Here is a 16643-nt window from a genome sequence, read left to right as displayed (position 1 = left end):
AATGATAGGCAATGACAGAATAAACTTTCCTCAATCTTTGATTTTAAATGTTTTATGTAAAGTAGCAGAGACACTAAATAGCCATGGAAATACTACTTTAGGTCTCTGCTTTGAAAGTGGACCTGAAGTAATGCTGTGGCCTAGGTGGGTATTTTGGTTTCTTACATGGTAAGTCACCTTCCCATACTGTGACTTCCCTGAGTCACTAGCTAATCAACATGGACATCCAGCTAAGACTGGAACAAATTCCAGATTGGAAAAAAACTTTCAACAGAGGAATCACTGCAAGTGATTTCTTTCATGGTGGAATCTAGTAACTCATGGTTACCTTTTTTGAAATATCCAGTTCTGGATAAGACAAAACAGGAAGGTTTTGAAGTTTGACATACCTCTGATCTGAAAACCTGGTGTGACGTAAGTATTTCCTATATATAAAACAGTCCGTCTCAGAAACAAAAGAATAAGACAAGTGACTTCTACCTCCTTTCACCTCTGAATTGAAATAATACCTTTTTTTTTTCTTTTTTTGTTTCACAGTATATTCACTCAGCTGGAATCATCCACCGGGTGAGTTCACTCATTGATGTAATACAAATTAATACAACATGTCCCTCTGTGCATCAAGTGTGTTACTAAGAAATAGTTACAATATATTTTAAAAGGTTAAAACAGTATTTGACTAACTGTGTTCTGCCACAGGACCTGAAGCCGAGCAACCTAGCTGTAAATGAAGACTGTGAACTGAGAGTAAGTATCATGCTGTTGTAGTGAAGAATATTGTAAAAGCTCTCAAGATGACAGTTTTCTGAGAAAACATTAGCTACTATTCTTATTTCTGAATCCATTAATTTCAGCTGTTTGCTACTGTTCCTCCCGTGGTGTATAAAAACCACATCCATGAACATGTGTTTTCTCCCAAATGCTAATTTAATATGTATGCAAGAATCTTTGCAAAATGTTCATCCCTATATACCCCACAGATGGTGGGGTTAATAATTAGCTAGTAATTTAGCCCGTGAGTGAGTACTTAACTGAGTATATCTTGGAATCCTGACCTGTAATATGTATCTGCATTTGCCATGTTTAGATGAAACCTTATAAAAACTTTCATTTTTATATCTGTAGAGCATATAAGCCAAATTAAATAATGATGGCAAAAAATATGCCACTATTACCAGTTATAGGCAGTAAAAAAAACAAACAAAAAAACCCCAACCAACCAAAAAGAACCATGTAATCCACACTTCTCAGATACTGTTTTAATATACACATCCATATAAATACATCTCTTTGTGTATCTGTGTGATACAATATTCCGGAAAAGGAAAATATGTCTTTTAGCTTTCTAAGCCTTTAAACCTAAGAATAAGAAATTTAGCATTTCACTATGACAGCCAGAAATGTCTTTCTCCCTGTTTCTAATACTCTGATGTAATCACTTTATTCCAGCTGCAAGGGATTTAAGAAAAGACTCCAAATACTACAAGATCAGCAAAAAATCACAATAGTGAATAGGAGCAGTGCAGTTAGGTTCTTGCACTAATCCGGATTTGTGGTGAGAAACTGTAGTTCCTGTTTGGTTCAGTGACATTGCAGATGCTCAGCAAGTTTCATTATTATCTCTTTAATGTCTTCATGCATATATGTTCAGCATCTGTAAATTTTATGGGTCATCTGTTTCTGATCATGCACTCTAAAATGTGTGCTGTATTTTTGTGCTCTAAGTAAAGGAGACTTTTACTGGTTTTCTTCTATTATTGTGCTCTCTATGCACCTCCCTGCCTAGCATTTGTTACACCACTCTCTGCTTTGTTTATATATATAGCTTTACTTCCTCAAATTATTTTTAATAGAGCAAACCAGTAGATATTTCCAAGTACAAACAAAAACGAACTAGAAACAGAAAGAAGGAAAATGTGTGTGTACATATTTAATAGAAGGGACCAGCTGTTAGGGAAAAATATTGCAAAAACTCTTATAAATATAAGAGCATTAGTGTTTGAGTTTCACGCCATTGTTTGTGCCTTGTTTGCCTCATCCATTTTGCTTTCCCTATTTCAGAAATACATTATGCTTTTAAAGTATATTATAGATAAAGATGTTAATGTGTTATTTATATCTTAATATTTTTATTTAGGCTTTTTGTATCTTTTAATTGGATTATAACTGAGGAATTTTGAATGAACCTCTCGAATCTTGAATGAACCTTTCTTATTGCCAATGAAAAGGATTAGCCATCAGCTTAATAAATAATCCTGGATCTCATCATGGGAGATATTTAATAGTCTCAGGCACATTTTTATGTGGAGATGCTAGCTAGCTTGACTGACTTAACAGCATTGAGGCTCAGACAGTGCGCTTTAACAGCACACTCTCTTAGAGCTAGGGTCCATAATTAGTGGGACATAGACTAATCAGAGAACAGAATAGAAAGCAAAGATGAACAGAAAAAAACCAATTGAGAAAAATTCCAATCAATGTAAACTAAGCAAGGGAAACCATACGAAGGGGAACATTTTGCAATCAAGCCTATCTGTACCTAAACAGAGCTCCTTTGTTGCTTTGGTGTGCAAATGCTACCGAAAACAGATGGTATATGAGTTAAATCTACCTTTTTATACAGGATACATGTTTCTCTCCTAGTGGCATTGGGTTGATGTGTGATTGGGGTAAATGTTTAGACATCAGAGGGAAACAACAGAAATTCTGCAGATCTGTGATCAGCTCGTGTGGTCTTGAAATGGCTATTGGCACTTGCTGTTGGTGCTTTACACACACATTCCCGGTTGATAACAGTGTTTCATTTCTTATAGCAACAGTGCTTATATTTTTAGCAAATGAATACCAATGGAAAATTGAACTCTAGGCAAAATGTAAAGTTTACTGTAGAGAACAAAGGGCCAGGCTCACTGTAGTGGAAACATCTTTGTGCAGACCCCTGGGCTACAGGGATACAGCAGGGAGAGCAGATGAGCTCATCTGCAGAGTGCTCCTGATTTACTCCACCAATAGTGAGGGACTATGGTAAACTCAGAAATGAGTAATGGGGAAAATCAAGACCTATAACAGAAGTGAAAGGGCATTTTTAAAAATTATTATTTTATTTTTATTCTGTAGATTTTAGACTTTGGTTTAGCTCGACAAACTGATGATGAAATGACTGGATATGTTGCAACAAGATGGTACAGAGCTCCAGAAATTATGTTAAATTGGATGCACTACAATCAAACAGGTAAACTGTGAAGGCTTGCATTTTGCTACAGCTGGATGGAGTGATAGTTTTAAACCAAGAGGCAACTGTGTTTAAGGATCACTTTAATTCATTGTACACATTTCTCTCTCTGTTTTTTGGCAGTTGACATATGGTCGGTCGGATGTATCATGGCAGAGCTACTGAAAGGGAAGGCTCTATTTCCAGGAAATGATTGTATCCTTAATATAAAACTTAAAATGCAGCTATAAAAATAACTCTCCAATTTTTCATTTTTTTCCTAAGGAAATGAGTGTTTCTATTAAAATATTTTTGAGGTCAAAAACTGGTAAAAGAGTAAACAATTTGCTAATCTTTCAATTCAATGTGTATATGACAACTGAATATGAGACCCACTGCTAGGATAAAAACCAGTAACAGATGTTCCTAAACAACAGTAAGTTACATTTATTCTTTGTTGTGTATCTGTATTTAAATAATAAACTAGTTACAACAGAGTAGACTTCTTCCATGTGTGGATCTTATTCAAATAACACATGCTAAAACTGAAGCTGAGTAAAGGCACCATTTTTTATCAGCTAATATGATTTTTAAAAATAGAACTGCTTTTAGACTGGAAGTTCCTAAAATGCAAATGAGTTAACTTATTATATAATAAGTTAATTAATTAGCCTATTGTGTCCTGTTATTAAAAAAAGTCAGCAAGTTCCAGAAATGCCACAGGAGCAACAAAACCCTCTCTTCCGTAGCGCTGTGCTGTGGTCCCTGATGGAGCATCAGGGATTTCCATTGGCGTTTCCTGTGCTGGCAGGAGAAAAAAAAAAGAGAGGTTGCTGAGGAGAGCAGTAAAATAATAAAAGAAAGCTGAATAAAAACACATAATAAGGAATGAGACTGCATCAGAAGAGAAAAGCTTTTAATAGAAGAAACAAAGGCACATTCTTCTGTACTAAATATTAACATTTCTTGCAACTCCAAAACCCCTCAAAAAGCAAATACTTCTGCTAAAACTAAACTGTTGCCTGATGCAAAACATCATGACATTAGAATTACCTGGAATACTGTTGAGAGAGCTTGAGACCAAGTCTCTGCGCTGACCTTTCTATTGTGCTCAGCATCATTAGAGTCTGTTGTAACCACAGGCATTCTCCAGGTGTTCATCATATGGAGATGACTGTCCCTCAGACTATTTGATTACATGATACATGGTATTTGGAAAAATCAGTACGTCTAGTCTTCAAGAATTCAGATTTTTTTTTTCTGCTATAAAATATTGTCTGTAGTTGAATGATTACATCAATTTAAATTAGGCTGTAAAATAATCTTGAATCTCTATAAAAGAACTAATATACAGGTCATCTATGACAATGAAATATGAACATTTTGAAAGTTTTAATCCTGAGACCGATATAAGACAGACTTTTAAAGCTACAAAATAAGAACTTTTTACTCACCAGTCTTCAGATTAGTCATCTTGCCTTGTGTGCTGTATCACATTAGACTGATCTTCAGAAATCTCTCAGATTGCTGAAACATAAATGTGTTATTAAGTGTAAAGTTATTAAATTTGGAGCTAGGGCAGAAAAACAATATTTCTCATGCAGCTGACATACCTGGCAGATTAATCTGGTACAGTAGATAATTGGATACTCCAGGACTAGGCTTAAGCAGGTATGAATTTGTATCTTTCCATGGATTGTGGTAGAATTTTCATGCTGAATACTTTTAAATATCTTAGTTATGTACATGGAAGCTCATTAATTGTTCTAAACCCAGAGGGCCCATGTGCTGTTTATTTCCCTGAAATAATGAAGATATCGATCAACTAAAGAGAATAATGGAAGTTGTGGGCACACCCAGCTCTGAACTTCTTAAGAAGATATCATCAGAACATGTGAGTTCACAGCTTCATTTGGTTAACTGACATTCTTTCTCTAATTGGCATCATATGTCACTGACTGTGTTACACAGATACTCTGATTTGGAAATGAGCAAACACCTTAAAATTGTCTCTGTTTTTTGCTGCTAGAATGCCACCATTCAAAAAATGTGCTTTTTTGAGGTATCCAGATCCCTTGACTATCAGTTGGATTAATTTTGATACTTGTTCTCTTGTACTTAGTTTTTGAAAGGAGTTAAGCAGTTAGTCCTGATGATCTTTTAATTTGCTGCTATTCTTATAGTAAAAAAAATTCAAACTCATGCACGGCTCAGAGCATTATATTGTTGCTGTTAAAGCTGTTGTCTCTGTAATTTTTATGGTTTCCATTGTTGTAAGGATTCTATACAGAGATATGTGTGTTCTGCATGAGTTAGATCCTTAATCTGAAAATCGTATTTATTAATTTCTCTGAATCCTTGCATGAGGTCTACTTCCCAGATAATACCCATAGTTAAGAGTGTGCTTTTTAAATCTACATGTGACTTCTTTAAAATAGTAATCTAATAAATGAACAATTTCTACTTTATTTCTCTGCTAAAGCTGTGCTTGAAGGATTCACTGTAAGGAATAGCCGTGGACATCCAGCTGAGGAATGAGATGTGGTATTGATTGATAAAGGCAGGTGATGAGCACAGTGTAAAAGTTCAGATAAACAAGAGCACACGGATACCTCCCTAGCTGCTGCTGTTATTTTACACGTTTGCTGTATACACTTCAGACTAATACTAATGGCTTTTTTCAGCTTGTATGTACATTGATGGGTTTCCTTTGACCTTACTAATGAATACATTAGTGGGTTAAGTAAGCAGGAGCAGTGGGAGAGCCAGAACAACGCTGTATTTCTGGAAGGTCCACGCATAATGAAACTTAATCAGCCAAAGCACAGTCCCAGAGGTTTTGGGTACCCAGCACCTGGGAATAGCTGGAGCAGGAGGCTAACTAAGCATCCATCCTTTTGCCAGGGACTGCATCAACCTGCAAATCTCATATTGTGCTGACCCAAGTATAGGTTCTTTTATAGTCTCGTAGGTCCGTATGTAGCATTTATGTATTGTTATTAAGATACTACAGTTTTTACAGAGTAGTGTATACAAATGTGTGATTTACCTACAAGTAAGACTGAACTTTTACTCATGGGATTAAGCATTTTAGTTACTTACTGGAAATAGTATCTGCTTCTGTCTTTTAATTTCTTATGTTTCAGAGCATACCTCAGTGAGCTACAGGAGTCCTGAAACTGTTTTCTGGGGCTAATTATAACTGTAGAGCACAGGGAGAACACAAAACCCAGGTTAATGAATGGGAGTGCTGCTAGGTCACCTCTGGGCTGCTGCTGCTGCCTGGTTAGAGGAGCAATGTCAAAGGAAGTGCATACCTTGCTTGGAGGTAATTGCCACTTGCAAGGAAGTTCCTTCATTGTAGTTCTTCTTTACCATGTGATTTTGCCTTATTGTGTAGATATTTCTTGATGCAGCTTGCAGCCACAGACAATTTGTAACATTCCTCTAAAAGCAAGGTCAGAAATTTGCTGAAATATCAAGCCTATTTTCAGTTATAAGTAGAGGATTAAAGAATTGGAAACCAAAGATCAGCCTTATGGGATGTTTCAGCACAAGTTACTGAGGTATTTTGTATTTCAGAATAATTTAAACATCTGGATTCTGTTGGTTGGGTTTCTGTGGTGAATATATAAGCAGAGGGGACAGGTTGGTAAGTATACTTTGATAGGTCTATCTTGTTTCCAAAGGACTTCTGGACAAGGTTGGAGGTAATTTTCACTATATCTTGTTCAGTTGTGTTTGGATTGTTGATGTTGATTGATGTCTATAGAGAAACAAATAATCCACAAATCCACAAATATTTGTCATAAGATAAAGCTACCTTCTTTCTACCCTAGTCTGTAGTTTCCATGCAAGAATGTGTGATAGCTCTCTTTTGCCTTGCTGTTCATATATATATATATATATATATATATATGTAAACTAATGTCCTGGAAGACTTAGCTCTAATAAGAGCAGCACACCTTGGCCTTTTGACCTTCTAGGAGGTATTAGCTGCCTTTATGAACCTTATGGGCATAAGATGGGTGCAGTGAAGCCTGTGTTTGACTTTAGGTGTTTAAACATCCTTCTCTTCCTGACAGGCTACAGCTGCTCAGAATCATCCTCTAACAAAGCCTGGCTGCTGTCAACCCCCATAATAAAAAGGGAAAATACTAATATCACTCTAACAAGTTAGGGATGTAATGCATAAAGGCTTTGTTCTTTTAGTAAGACTCTGAAATATGTCTCTAATGGCAGCCTAGAGTTTTGATAGAATATGCTTACATCTTACAAGAAGCAGAAAAAATAAATGTATCTGCATTGTTAAACTAGAACACAGTTTGAAAAGAGGCTTTGTTATGTAATGATTTAAAATATCTTTATTTCAATTCATTGTAGCTGCAGAAATAATGATGGCTGAGAGAGAACAGTGTAGGGAACAGGATCTGTTTCCCAAGTGTGGTTGTAGGATTGCACAGGTGATATGTCATAGTATTTTATAGTCACTTCATAATACTCCAGAAGATAACTCCACCATTCTGTTATCTCACTTGAAACCATGGAGCTGCTTAATATGAACCACTTCATTTCCTTTGTTGTGTTTAGTAGGCCAAGGATGCTTAGTTAGCCTTCTGCAGATAGTGTCCTTCTGACAGTATTGCTAAGTGAGAGAGGCATCTGTGTAACACAAATATGTTTTATAAGGATTAAGGCTAGTTCAAAGACCAGCTGGGGTTCTCTATGGGTTTGGAAATAGCCATTTGTTTTTTTTTTTTAACTGTTCCATTTCAGAGTTCCCTGTTCTGTCTGATCCCAACTCTGAGGACCATCATTCAGCATCTTCTCTTGCTGCCCTGTCTCCCTCAGCCTAGAAATTTGCAGCTCACTTAATGTCAGGCTCCACACTGACCCTATGTGAGCTATGATAAGACAGTATCGTACTGTACTACAGTCTAGTACAGAATGCAGATCGGTTGTGGGGGTTGGCTTTTCTTGGCTGAGTTTTGATGAGCCTTCCACAGCCACAGTGAAAAGATAAGCCGTTAAACGTCTGAAAATCTATTCCAGGATAATAGACTTTGGTTAGTGAATCACAGAGTCATAGAATTAACTGGGTTGGAAGAGACCTCCGAGATCATCAAGTCCAACTCCGCTGTGATTACCAGATCATGGCACTAAGTGCCACATCCATCCTCGTCTTATAAACCTCCAGGGACGGTGAATCCACCACCTGTTTGGGCAGGCCATTCCAATGCCTGATCACTCTCTCTGTAAAGAACTTCTTTCTAATATCCAACTTAAACCTCCCCTGACAGAGCTTAAGCCCGTGCCCTCTTGTCCTATTGCTGATTGCCTGAAGCTACTGTTGAACAAAAAGAGAGGAGGGAAGGCTATAGATTGAATTATACCATATATATCCCTGGGGATATTTTGCAATAAACAAGTAAGCGCAGGTGAAAACAAAAGTACTAGCACACAACCCTGACACCAAAATACACCTGCTTAAAACTCTCTGGCTTATTGTGCAGTATACAGATTGCTTAAAACAAAGTCATACATTATGGTTATATGTAAAGGTTTTCCATGTATAAGAAATTTTAAAAATATAATGTTGAGTTTTTTAGATTTAATGTGGTTACTATTGAGCAAAATGTAACCTCTGTGCATGTGGTATGTATATTGATTTATTCCTAGGCAAGAAAATATATTGAATCTCTTCCACATATGCCTCAACAGGATTTGAAAGCAGTATTTCGTGGTGCCAATCCATTAGGTAAGAAAGTCAGACTAATACAGATAAAATTTTTCACTAACATAGGAATGTAATCCTTCCTTCACTGTATGATCCTATATAGTAATGATCAGACCAGTGAGAAGAACATTGCTTAACCTTTCATCCTGAGACTTTTTTCCCTTTATGAAGCCTGCATCTTTTGTTTCTGGTGGAGGTTTTGGGAACCTCCTGTGGAAACAGTCCATGGATGAAAAGCAAAAGTCAGCTAATAGCAGGAATAAATGAAAATGTCATGGGACCGAGATTAGAGACATCACTTCTGGCTCAGGAAGGCCATGAGCTGTAAATGGCTGGCAAGCAGAACATACCAGGAAGCACAGCTATTTGAAGGACCCTTTTGAGTATTATTTCCTAGGAATATATGAGCCATTGTTGGACACAGGATACTGGGCTAGGCAGACCCTTGGTCTGATCCCACACAATTGCTTTTATGTCTAATCAATTGGCTCTGCCTGTGCAAAAGAGATGTTTCTGTGAAGCTTTTCTTGTGGCATGGCAAAGGGCACGTTTGAGTCACCAGAGTTGTTTCACTACAGCACCCGGTCAATTCTATCAAGTGCACATTATAGGGAAGTCTTGTGAGTTAAAATGTTTTCATAGAATCACAGAGGATGGTGAGGTGGAAGGAACCCACAAGGATCACTGAGTCCTACTCCATTTCTTAATTAATTCTGTGTATTAATACTAATTTTATTCTTACAAATAGAAGTATCTGTGAACACTTTCTTATGAAAAGTGAGATTTATTTGTCTGAGGTACATGAGAGCGTGCTATGTATTAATATGATAAGGACAAATTAATGTCAATGCTTATATGAAAGCACTACCAATTTTTTTATAATATTTTAAGTAGTTAGGATAACATTTCCTTACAAAACTAATTTCAACCTTACAGATATCTCTCATTTCTAGTATTCTTCAACTGTCAACTGCTTATTCTGGGTCCTATAAAGTTACTTCGGAGTTTTCTTGTGATTGTTTCATTGGTGCAGCTAATTAAAAGTGTAGTCTCACATTCACATTTTATTATTCACAAGTTACTTAACTTGGTCCTGATCAGTGCAAACTTAAGCACATATTTAACTTATACAGATGTTTTTAGAATTAAGTCCTTGGATGTCTGAAGAAGTGAATTAGATCTCAAATAGACTATTAAGAACTTTTGTGCATACCACAAGCAAACCAGCAGCTTCCTTCAGCTCTGAAAATTGTACTCACAGTATAAAATCTTCAAAACTTATCTGTTATGTTGCCTGAATTTTGTGAGTTTGCCAGTAATGTTAACTGTGTTTAAGGGGAGTGAGGGTAGACTGTGTGTCGACAAGTGCCTCTTTTTTTATTTCTAGATGGTGTCTTCTGGCTTTGAACCGCATTTCTCTTTCTCCCTTAGCTGTAGATCTTCTTGAGAAGATGCTTATATTAGACAGTGATAAAAGAATTACTGCCTCGGAAGCTCTTGCACATCCATACTTTGTCCAGTATCACGATCCGGATGATGAACCTGAGGCCGAGCTGTACGACGAGTCAATAGAGAATAAGGAGCGAACCATAGAGGAATGGAAAGGTACCAGAATTGCAAGCAGCAGTTAATACATGCACCAGAACAAAACCTTATTTAAATTGCGGTTTTCCTCCATTTCTAACCAGAGGAATTTGAACTTCTAAGCCTCAGGCAAACAAGTCCCTGTATGTACTTGTGGGAGTGGAGAGGTGGAAAGGGTTGTGTTTCCCCTCAGGACTTTGCTCCCTTCCCTCATTCTATCATCTCGTCACTAGATTCTCTGTACCAGTTTTAAACTTAACTAAAAGCTGATGCTAGTTACCAGGTAATCACACATTCTGTTTTGCTTTCAGTTTTATAGATCAGATCCCCAGCTGAAGTAAGTGTTCTAGGGCAAGTGACGCTATTTGGGATTCTGGTCTAGCTCTTTCAGAACCAGAAAGTAGTATTTTCCCCATGGATATGTATTTTGTTAATAATTCTTTAGATAGCTAAGAAATTAGGATTAATAACTAAACTATGCTATTGCTTCTGTTTGAGATGAGAGTTGATGATTTTACTTAGGAGTCACACCCTAGAACCTTTCTTTGAGAAATACTGCAGCAATCTTTTATTAGTTAATTCCATGCTTGCATCATGGTCTTATTGCACTGCAGTATCACAGAAGTAAGGTTGCAACTACACTGAAAAGTACAATCCGATTTCATCACTGTCTAATGGGGACATATTATGCTAAAAATTCCTTACTAGAGATTTTAAATTGAGAATAATATTGTAGAAAACTAATAATTCCAGAAGTCTACTGTGTCTGTACAAACAAGGAGGATTGGCTGGCATCACTCACTCCTTACACATGTTCTCCTCCACAAAATCTGGCAGCCTCCAGCACCACCCATACATCTTATTTGTTGAGAGCTGGGTTCAATTCCCTGCTATACTTAAGAGTGAACTTTTTTTTTTCCTCTGCTGTTTCAGTTGACTAAGTCTTAAACCGGAAATTTTAACAATTTCTGAGTCATGAAGCTGATTTCTGTTTGTGATGAAACTCGGTTGAAATTATTTCAGGAACAATCTTACCTTAACACCTTCTAAACTGAAATAGGAAGGTGAAGGTGAATTCTCTAGGAAGAGCGGTATCATATAATTTATTGTTACATTTATCATGTATTATTTTCTACATCACTGTCCTTGCTGGAACTACAGGTCAAATTCCTTCTTTATACAGGGGAAAAAAAAGACCTGAGAAAAAAAATCTAAAAAATTACACAGGACGTGCAGTGCTTCCTCCTTCCTTCTGGCATATTTTTATCTTGGGGAATAAACTTTTTATTTTCATGTACTGCATGGTGACACATTTAAGTAAGATGGCATAAAATGTTTGTAGTGTTGATAAAATGTTTGTAGTGTTGATAAAATATTGAGCCGGTTTCTCAAGATGCCAATGGCATAATTCTCCTCTTTTTCTGTTCAAATTAAAAATCAATGGCACTTGATTCCAAGAGGGACTTAACATCAAGGTAAAATGATATTTCAGACACTCTTACACATTATGTACTTCAGAGTTTCCTTGGCTTCCACTGCACACTGCTGAAGCTTGCAGCCCAAGCTCATAGATTTCTTACAGAAGTGTTTAATCAGTTAGAAAATATTTCAAAATTTTAGAGGCCAAAAGTGTGCTATTCAGAGTTGAATTCTACACATTCTCTTAGCTGTTGCTCCAGTTGCACACAGCTCTGCTGAGTAGATGGCATGAGAAGCGGATAAGGAGCTTTATAAGCATCCAATGTACATCCAGGGAGAATAATTTCTAATACAGTTCCAGGTGTCCAGTTTGTGAGGACACTGGCTTCCTCCAAGTTTACTCAGGACTACTCTGGCTTCTTCTTGGAGCTGGCTGTTACCAGCTGCTGTTTAATAGCTACACCTCAGTCACTGAAAGAGTCTCCTACCAAATCCTCCCATTTCTGCAGTTCTGCATCCATAATTTCTTTCAGAGAAATCCTTCACTGAAACTGGCATGTGGCTCACCGTACACCATGATACAACTAGAGCACAAGCAGAAGATTTTTTACTTACTTTTTAGAGGAGTTGTAGGTACACTTGCAGGTGTAGCAGCTGTCTTAGAGTTATTTAATAAACAAACTAATAGGCATGAGTTTGATATGATCTAAACATCGCTGTTTGGAAAACAGAACCTGAAGTAATGCATTGTTAGCCATATGTTATACGTGAACAGGATAAGTTCTTAAAATATGGTCTCAAACTTGATAAAATACATAAGAGGCAGCCACTGACAACATATTCCATTCATGTCCAAGGCAGACAACAGGACATGACTCTCAGCATGAAAAGATAAAGGATTATTCCTAAAGCAGGATAAAATAGTACTGAACTCGTGTTCTAACAAAGCCCTTCTTGATGAAAATAGAACTGTTACATGCTTCTAAAACAAAAGAAAATTTTTTTCCAGAGGACCTTAAAATTACATTAGTTATAGTAAAACACAATACCCCCCAAAAAAAATAAAAAAACCCAGAAGAGATTGTAAGGCATTAGCACAGAATTGCAAATTTATATGCATTTATATAATGATTTATATTGAAGGCAATTGACTGAGAGATGATAAAGAACATGCTCTACAGTTAAAAGTGTATATTTTAAAACCTATTCGGGTGCTTTTAGAGATTCCATTTTCCATTACATTTTGTCTTTTATTACATCATTTTGGCAGGTCGTCTGACAGCATTGATATTTCCTTTTCAGGGCCTGTGTGTTTTAGTAATTAGTTGAAGGGCACAGTGGTGTTGTACAATAACAGTATGTGTGAGTCAAATTTGCAATCTGAGGTTAAGAGAAGGATTCCTAGTGAATTCGGTTTATTTTTTTAATCTAGACTCAAAAAAGGCTGCAAATACAAACTACAAGTCACATGAATCTATAGAACTGTTTTGTCTGGAATTTTTCTTTTTAAGAGAATATCACCTAATTCTTCTGTCTCCCTTACCCCCCACCTTTACAGAACTTACCTATGAAGAAGTGATTAGCTTTAAACCACCCGACTTAAAAATGGACAGCCTGGAGATAGAACAGTGAACACAGGCAGCTCTGTCTTGCCTTGCTGCACTATGAAGACTGTTAAAATATAACCATCCAGTTTAACCTGTGGTCAGACGTAGATTTTATTATCCAAAGATGTTGGAGAAGATGTGGAAAAGCAGACGAATTAAACAGAAGCCAGATGTTATCTGTTTAGGGTGGGGGTTTTTTTGCCTTGTAATATGAATGTATTCCCAGCTCACAAGGGGTGATAAAGAACTGCTTCATTCTGACAAAATTATGCACTGAGTTTTGTCAAGCTGTGTGGTCTGCATGTTTCATTTTATCAGTTGTACTGCCAAAATAAAGGTGACCTCATAAATTAATTTTAAAATTGTACATTTAAAGCATGAATGTATACAAACATAAACATAGAGGTCCATACAAGCAATCCTTTTTTGTTCTGGCATTTTATCTGTCTGTTTTCGTACTATTTATAGTTAGTGCCTTTATAATGAGAGGGCGTGGTAGTGAGATAGACAGAATATGCATATGTAGTCACATCTGTGGTGGTTTTACACATTTACTGGATGTCTCTCAAGCAATCTTAGCACCAGTTAAAAGTCAGTAAAAATAAATCTTTGTCTTCTCTTGCCATCCAAGTGTCTGTCCTCATTATTTTCCCCATATACTTTTTCAATCTACACATTACCCATTTCTGAGATGACTTTACTTCCCAATGGTATTTCTAACCTTGCCATTGCTGGAGTGCTCATGAATTTGCCTGAGTTTACAGGAAGGTGCCTTGAAGGTACTGTGACAGAACTCTGTAGACCTGAGCAAGCTTCAGTAAAGGCTGTCACAGATGGCAATGCAAGAGTACTCATTTCAGTTCACAGCTTTGAATTAAACATTTCTCATTGTTTTATTTTTCTTCACATAATCCTTGGGAAAAAATTGCCATTGGAAGACATGACAAAACGAGAACATTTAAGAATTTGACACTCTCTCATTGGTGTTTCTTTTTAAGCAAAAAGTAAATGGCTTTCCAGTTCTGAAAAGCTGGAAAATTAAATAAATAAATTGCAGGATACACCAGATACCAAGATTTCTTAAAGAATTAAACTTACCTAATTTTTCTGTTGAAGGCATAACACTGCAACAGGAACATCCTTTTTTCCAAGGCCTCTTCTGCTGTACCGGCTGTGTCTTTCTACACACTTGTGGTCCACAGTTGTTAAGTGTTGTTCATTTTTGTGTTTCACTCTTGCTCTGTCAGAGTCTTATTTTGGACGTGGCTTTTTATAATATTTTGCTTTTCTGAAACTTTTGTCATTAATATTCAATTGTATAGCTATTACATGAGGTAATAGATTCTACTGCATTAATTTACCTTCCTCTGTATCTTTTCTATGTAAAAAGAGAAGCTTTTTCTTAATAAAAAGATTTAAAAAATAAAAAGTCCAAGGACTTTGATTTTTCAGAAATTGAAATAGGCATTCTGTCTAGAAAATGGAATTTTCTTGTTTGTGGACTAAGTGATAGACTGCTCTAATAATGTCGGCAAGTTATCCAATACTTGCATCCAGTGGAATACAGCCATTTGTATTCAACTTTCTGCAAGGCATATTAATCTGAAAGTAAATGTCTGCACAGATTTCTTGCAAATCCTCTGAAGTGCTGTCTGGCCATCATTTCTTTGGCTTCCTGTGAAGCTGGATGAGGCCTGCAATGATCATGCAATGACTGAATTTCATGCTGACTAAAATAGTTGGAAGGTTGTAAATCCTTAAACTACTTGTCTGACTACATAATGAAAATAATCACTTGGTAACATATTCATTTTTTTTTCATTTGTTTGTTTGCCAGTTAAAAGTAGCTCAGTGCTTTATTTTGTCTGAAATCTGATATTGAGACTACAAGCCTGTTCTGCAGCTCCATACCAGCTGAAAGGGCAAGGATGAAGTAAAGAGATTTCACAAGAACTTTATGCACCCAACAATAATTAGTTTAGTGTGGGATTTGTCCCGTCATTTCTTTCATCTGGTTTCCTAGCTGTGAGGGTGGCCATTGGCAAATGTGTTTCAAAGGGTGTATAAAACACTGTTGGCTATACCTCTGCTACTTGATGTAAAAAGAAAATTTTATATTCCTTACAAAATTTGTTCTTCTACCAGCTCTGAATCTTTGTCTGAATATTTCATTTGACATTCAGAGATACAATTTTTTTCTAGGAGATAAATTATGTAGGAAGAATACGGTCATAGCCACGTTTAAACTAATCAAAGATGACAGTAATGGGCAACAATAGCTCACTTATTTTTAATGAATTACCATCAAAACCTGTAAATCATCTCATTTTAGTGTCAAGAAAAACAGTAGGGAGACAGACATCTTTTTTGTAGATGTGCAAAATGAAGGCAATTACTTAGACCTCAAAACCCACTAATGAAAGTATTTTTCTAGGGCAGGTAACCAGCTCCCTTGTGGCAATCCAACATGGGACTGCCATGTGGTAACTTTATCAGTTTACAACAGCAGGAGAGGGTAATTGGAAAGCCAGTACCCCACTGGGACAGAAAGGTGGAAGGCTTAGCACTAACAATGCTTATCATTTGAAAACAGATGGAAAAAACCATTTGTCAACCAATGCAAACAGGCAAATGGAGGTAAACATTGAGGAGTGAGGGCTTTGTCAGGCTTGGTGAGTCTCCAAGGCAGATGGCTTGAAAGTAAATTTTAAAGAGTAAGTAAATACAGAAGTAAGGATTTTATTTCATAAAAATTTATTTGATAAAAATGGCTTTAATAAAGGCATTGATTACATGGCCCAAATGTTTTCAAAACTTGTAGTGGAGCCAGGTTAAAACAGTGGGGTTTTAATCTCCCGACAGCACTCTTACTGTCATTAGTACAATCGTGCTTTTGGAGGTCCTATATACATTGTGTATATATTTGATGAGAGCAGCATAGGTTTTAGGCTGCACTAAATTAGGGTACTCGTCATCCTTGACCACCTGCAAAACATAGAGGGAAAGCTCAGAGGAGCATGGCTGGGGAGGAGGCGGCTCAGGATTCCACTGGGGAGAACACAGCTCTCCGAGGGCTTTCACTGGC

The 16643-nt window shown here is 36.7% G+C and overlaps 1 protein-coding gene across 2 annotated transcripts in view; it reads left to right on the top strand.

The window, feature by feature from the left end:
• The window catches only part of MAPK11 (mitogen-activated protein kinase 11), a 32278-nt gene extending 18095 nt beyond the window's left edge, over positions 1 to 14183 (top strand). For both annotated transcript variants that reach the window (XM_027894902.1, XM_027894904.1), the window contains exons 5-12: positions 538 to 567; positions 700 to 747; positions 3118 to 3232; positions 3356 to 3427; positions 5026 to 5105; positions 8891 to 8969; positions 10380 to 10553; positions 13510 to 14183. In XM_027894902.1, coding sequence (XP_027750703.1) covers positions 538 to 567; positions 700 to 747; positions 3118 to 3232; positions 3356 to 3427; positions 5026 to 5105; positions 8891 to 8969; positions 10380 to 10553; positions 13510 to 13583 — 672 coding nt within the window. In that variant the 3' untranslated portion in view covers positions 13584 to 14183. The remainder of the gene's footprint in view (positions 1 to 537; positions 568 to 699; positions 748 to 3117; positions 3233 to 3355; positions 3428 to 5025; positions 5106 to 8890; positions 8970 to 10379; positions 10554 to 13509) is intronic.
• Positions 14184 to 16643: the final 2460 nt, after the last annotated feature.

Source organism: Empidonax traillii, unplaced genomic scaffold (assembly GCF_003031625.1).
Source record: "Empidonax traillii isolate 1590-97213 ecotype Southwest subspecies unplaced genomic scaffold, ASM303162v1 scaffold447:size986111, whole genome shotgun sequence".
In the NCBI taxonomy this organism is placed as follows: Eukaryota; Metazoa; Chordata; class Aves; order Passeriformes; family Tyrannidae; genus Empidonax; species Empidonax traillii.
This window is presented reverse-complemented; position numbering and strand designations above follow the sequence as displayed.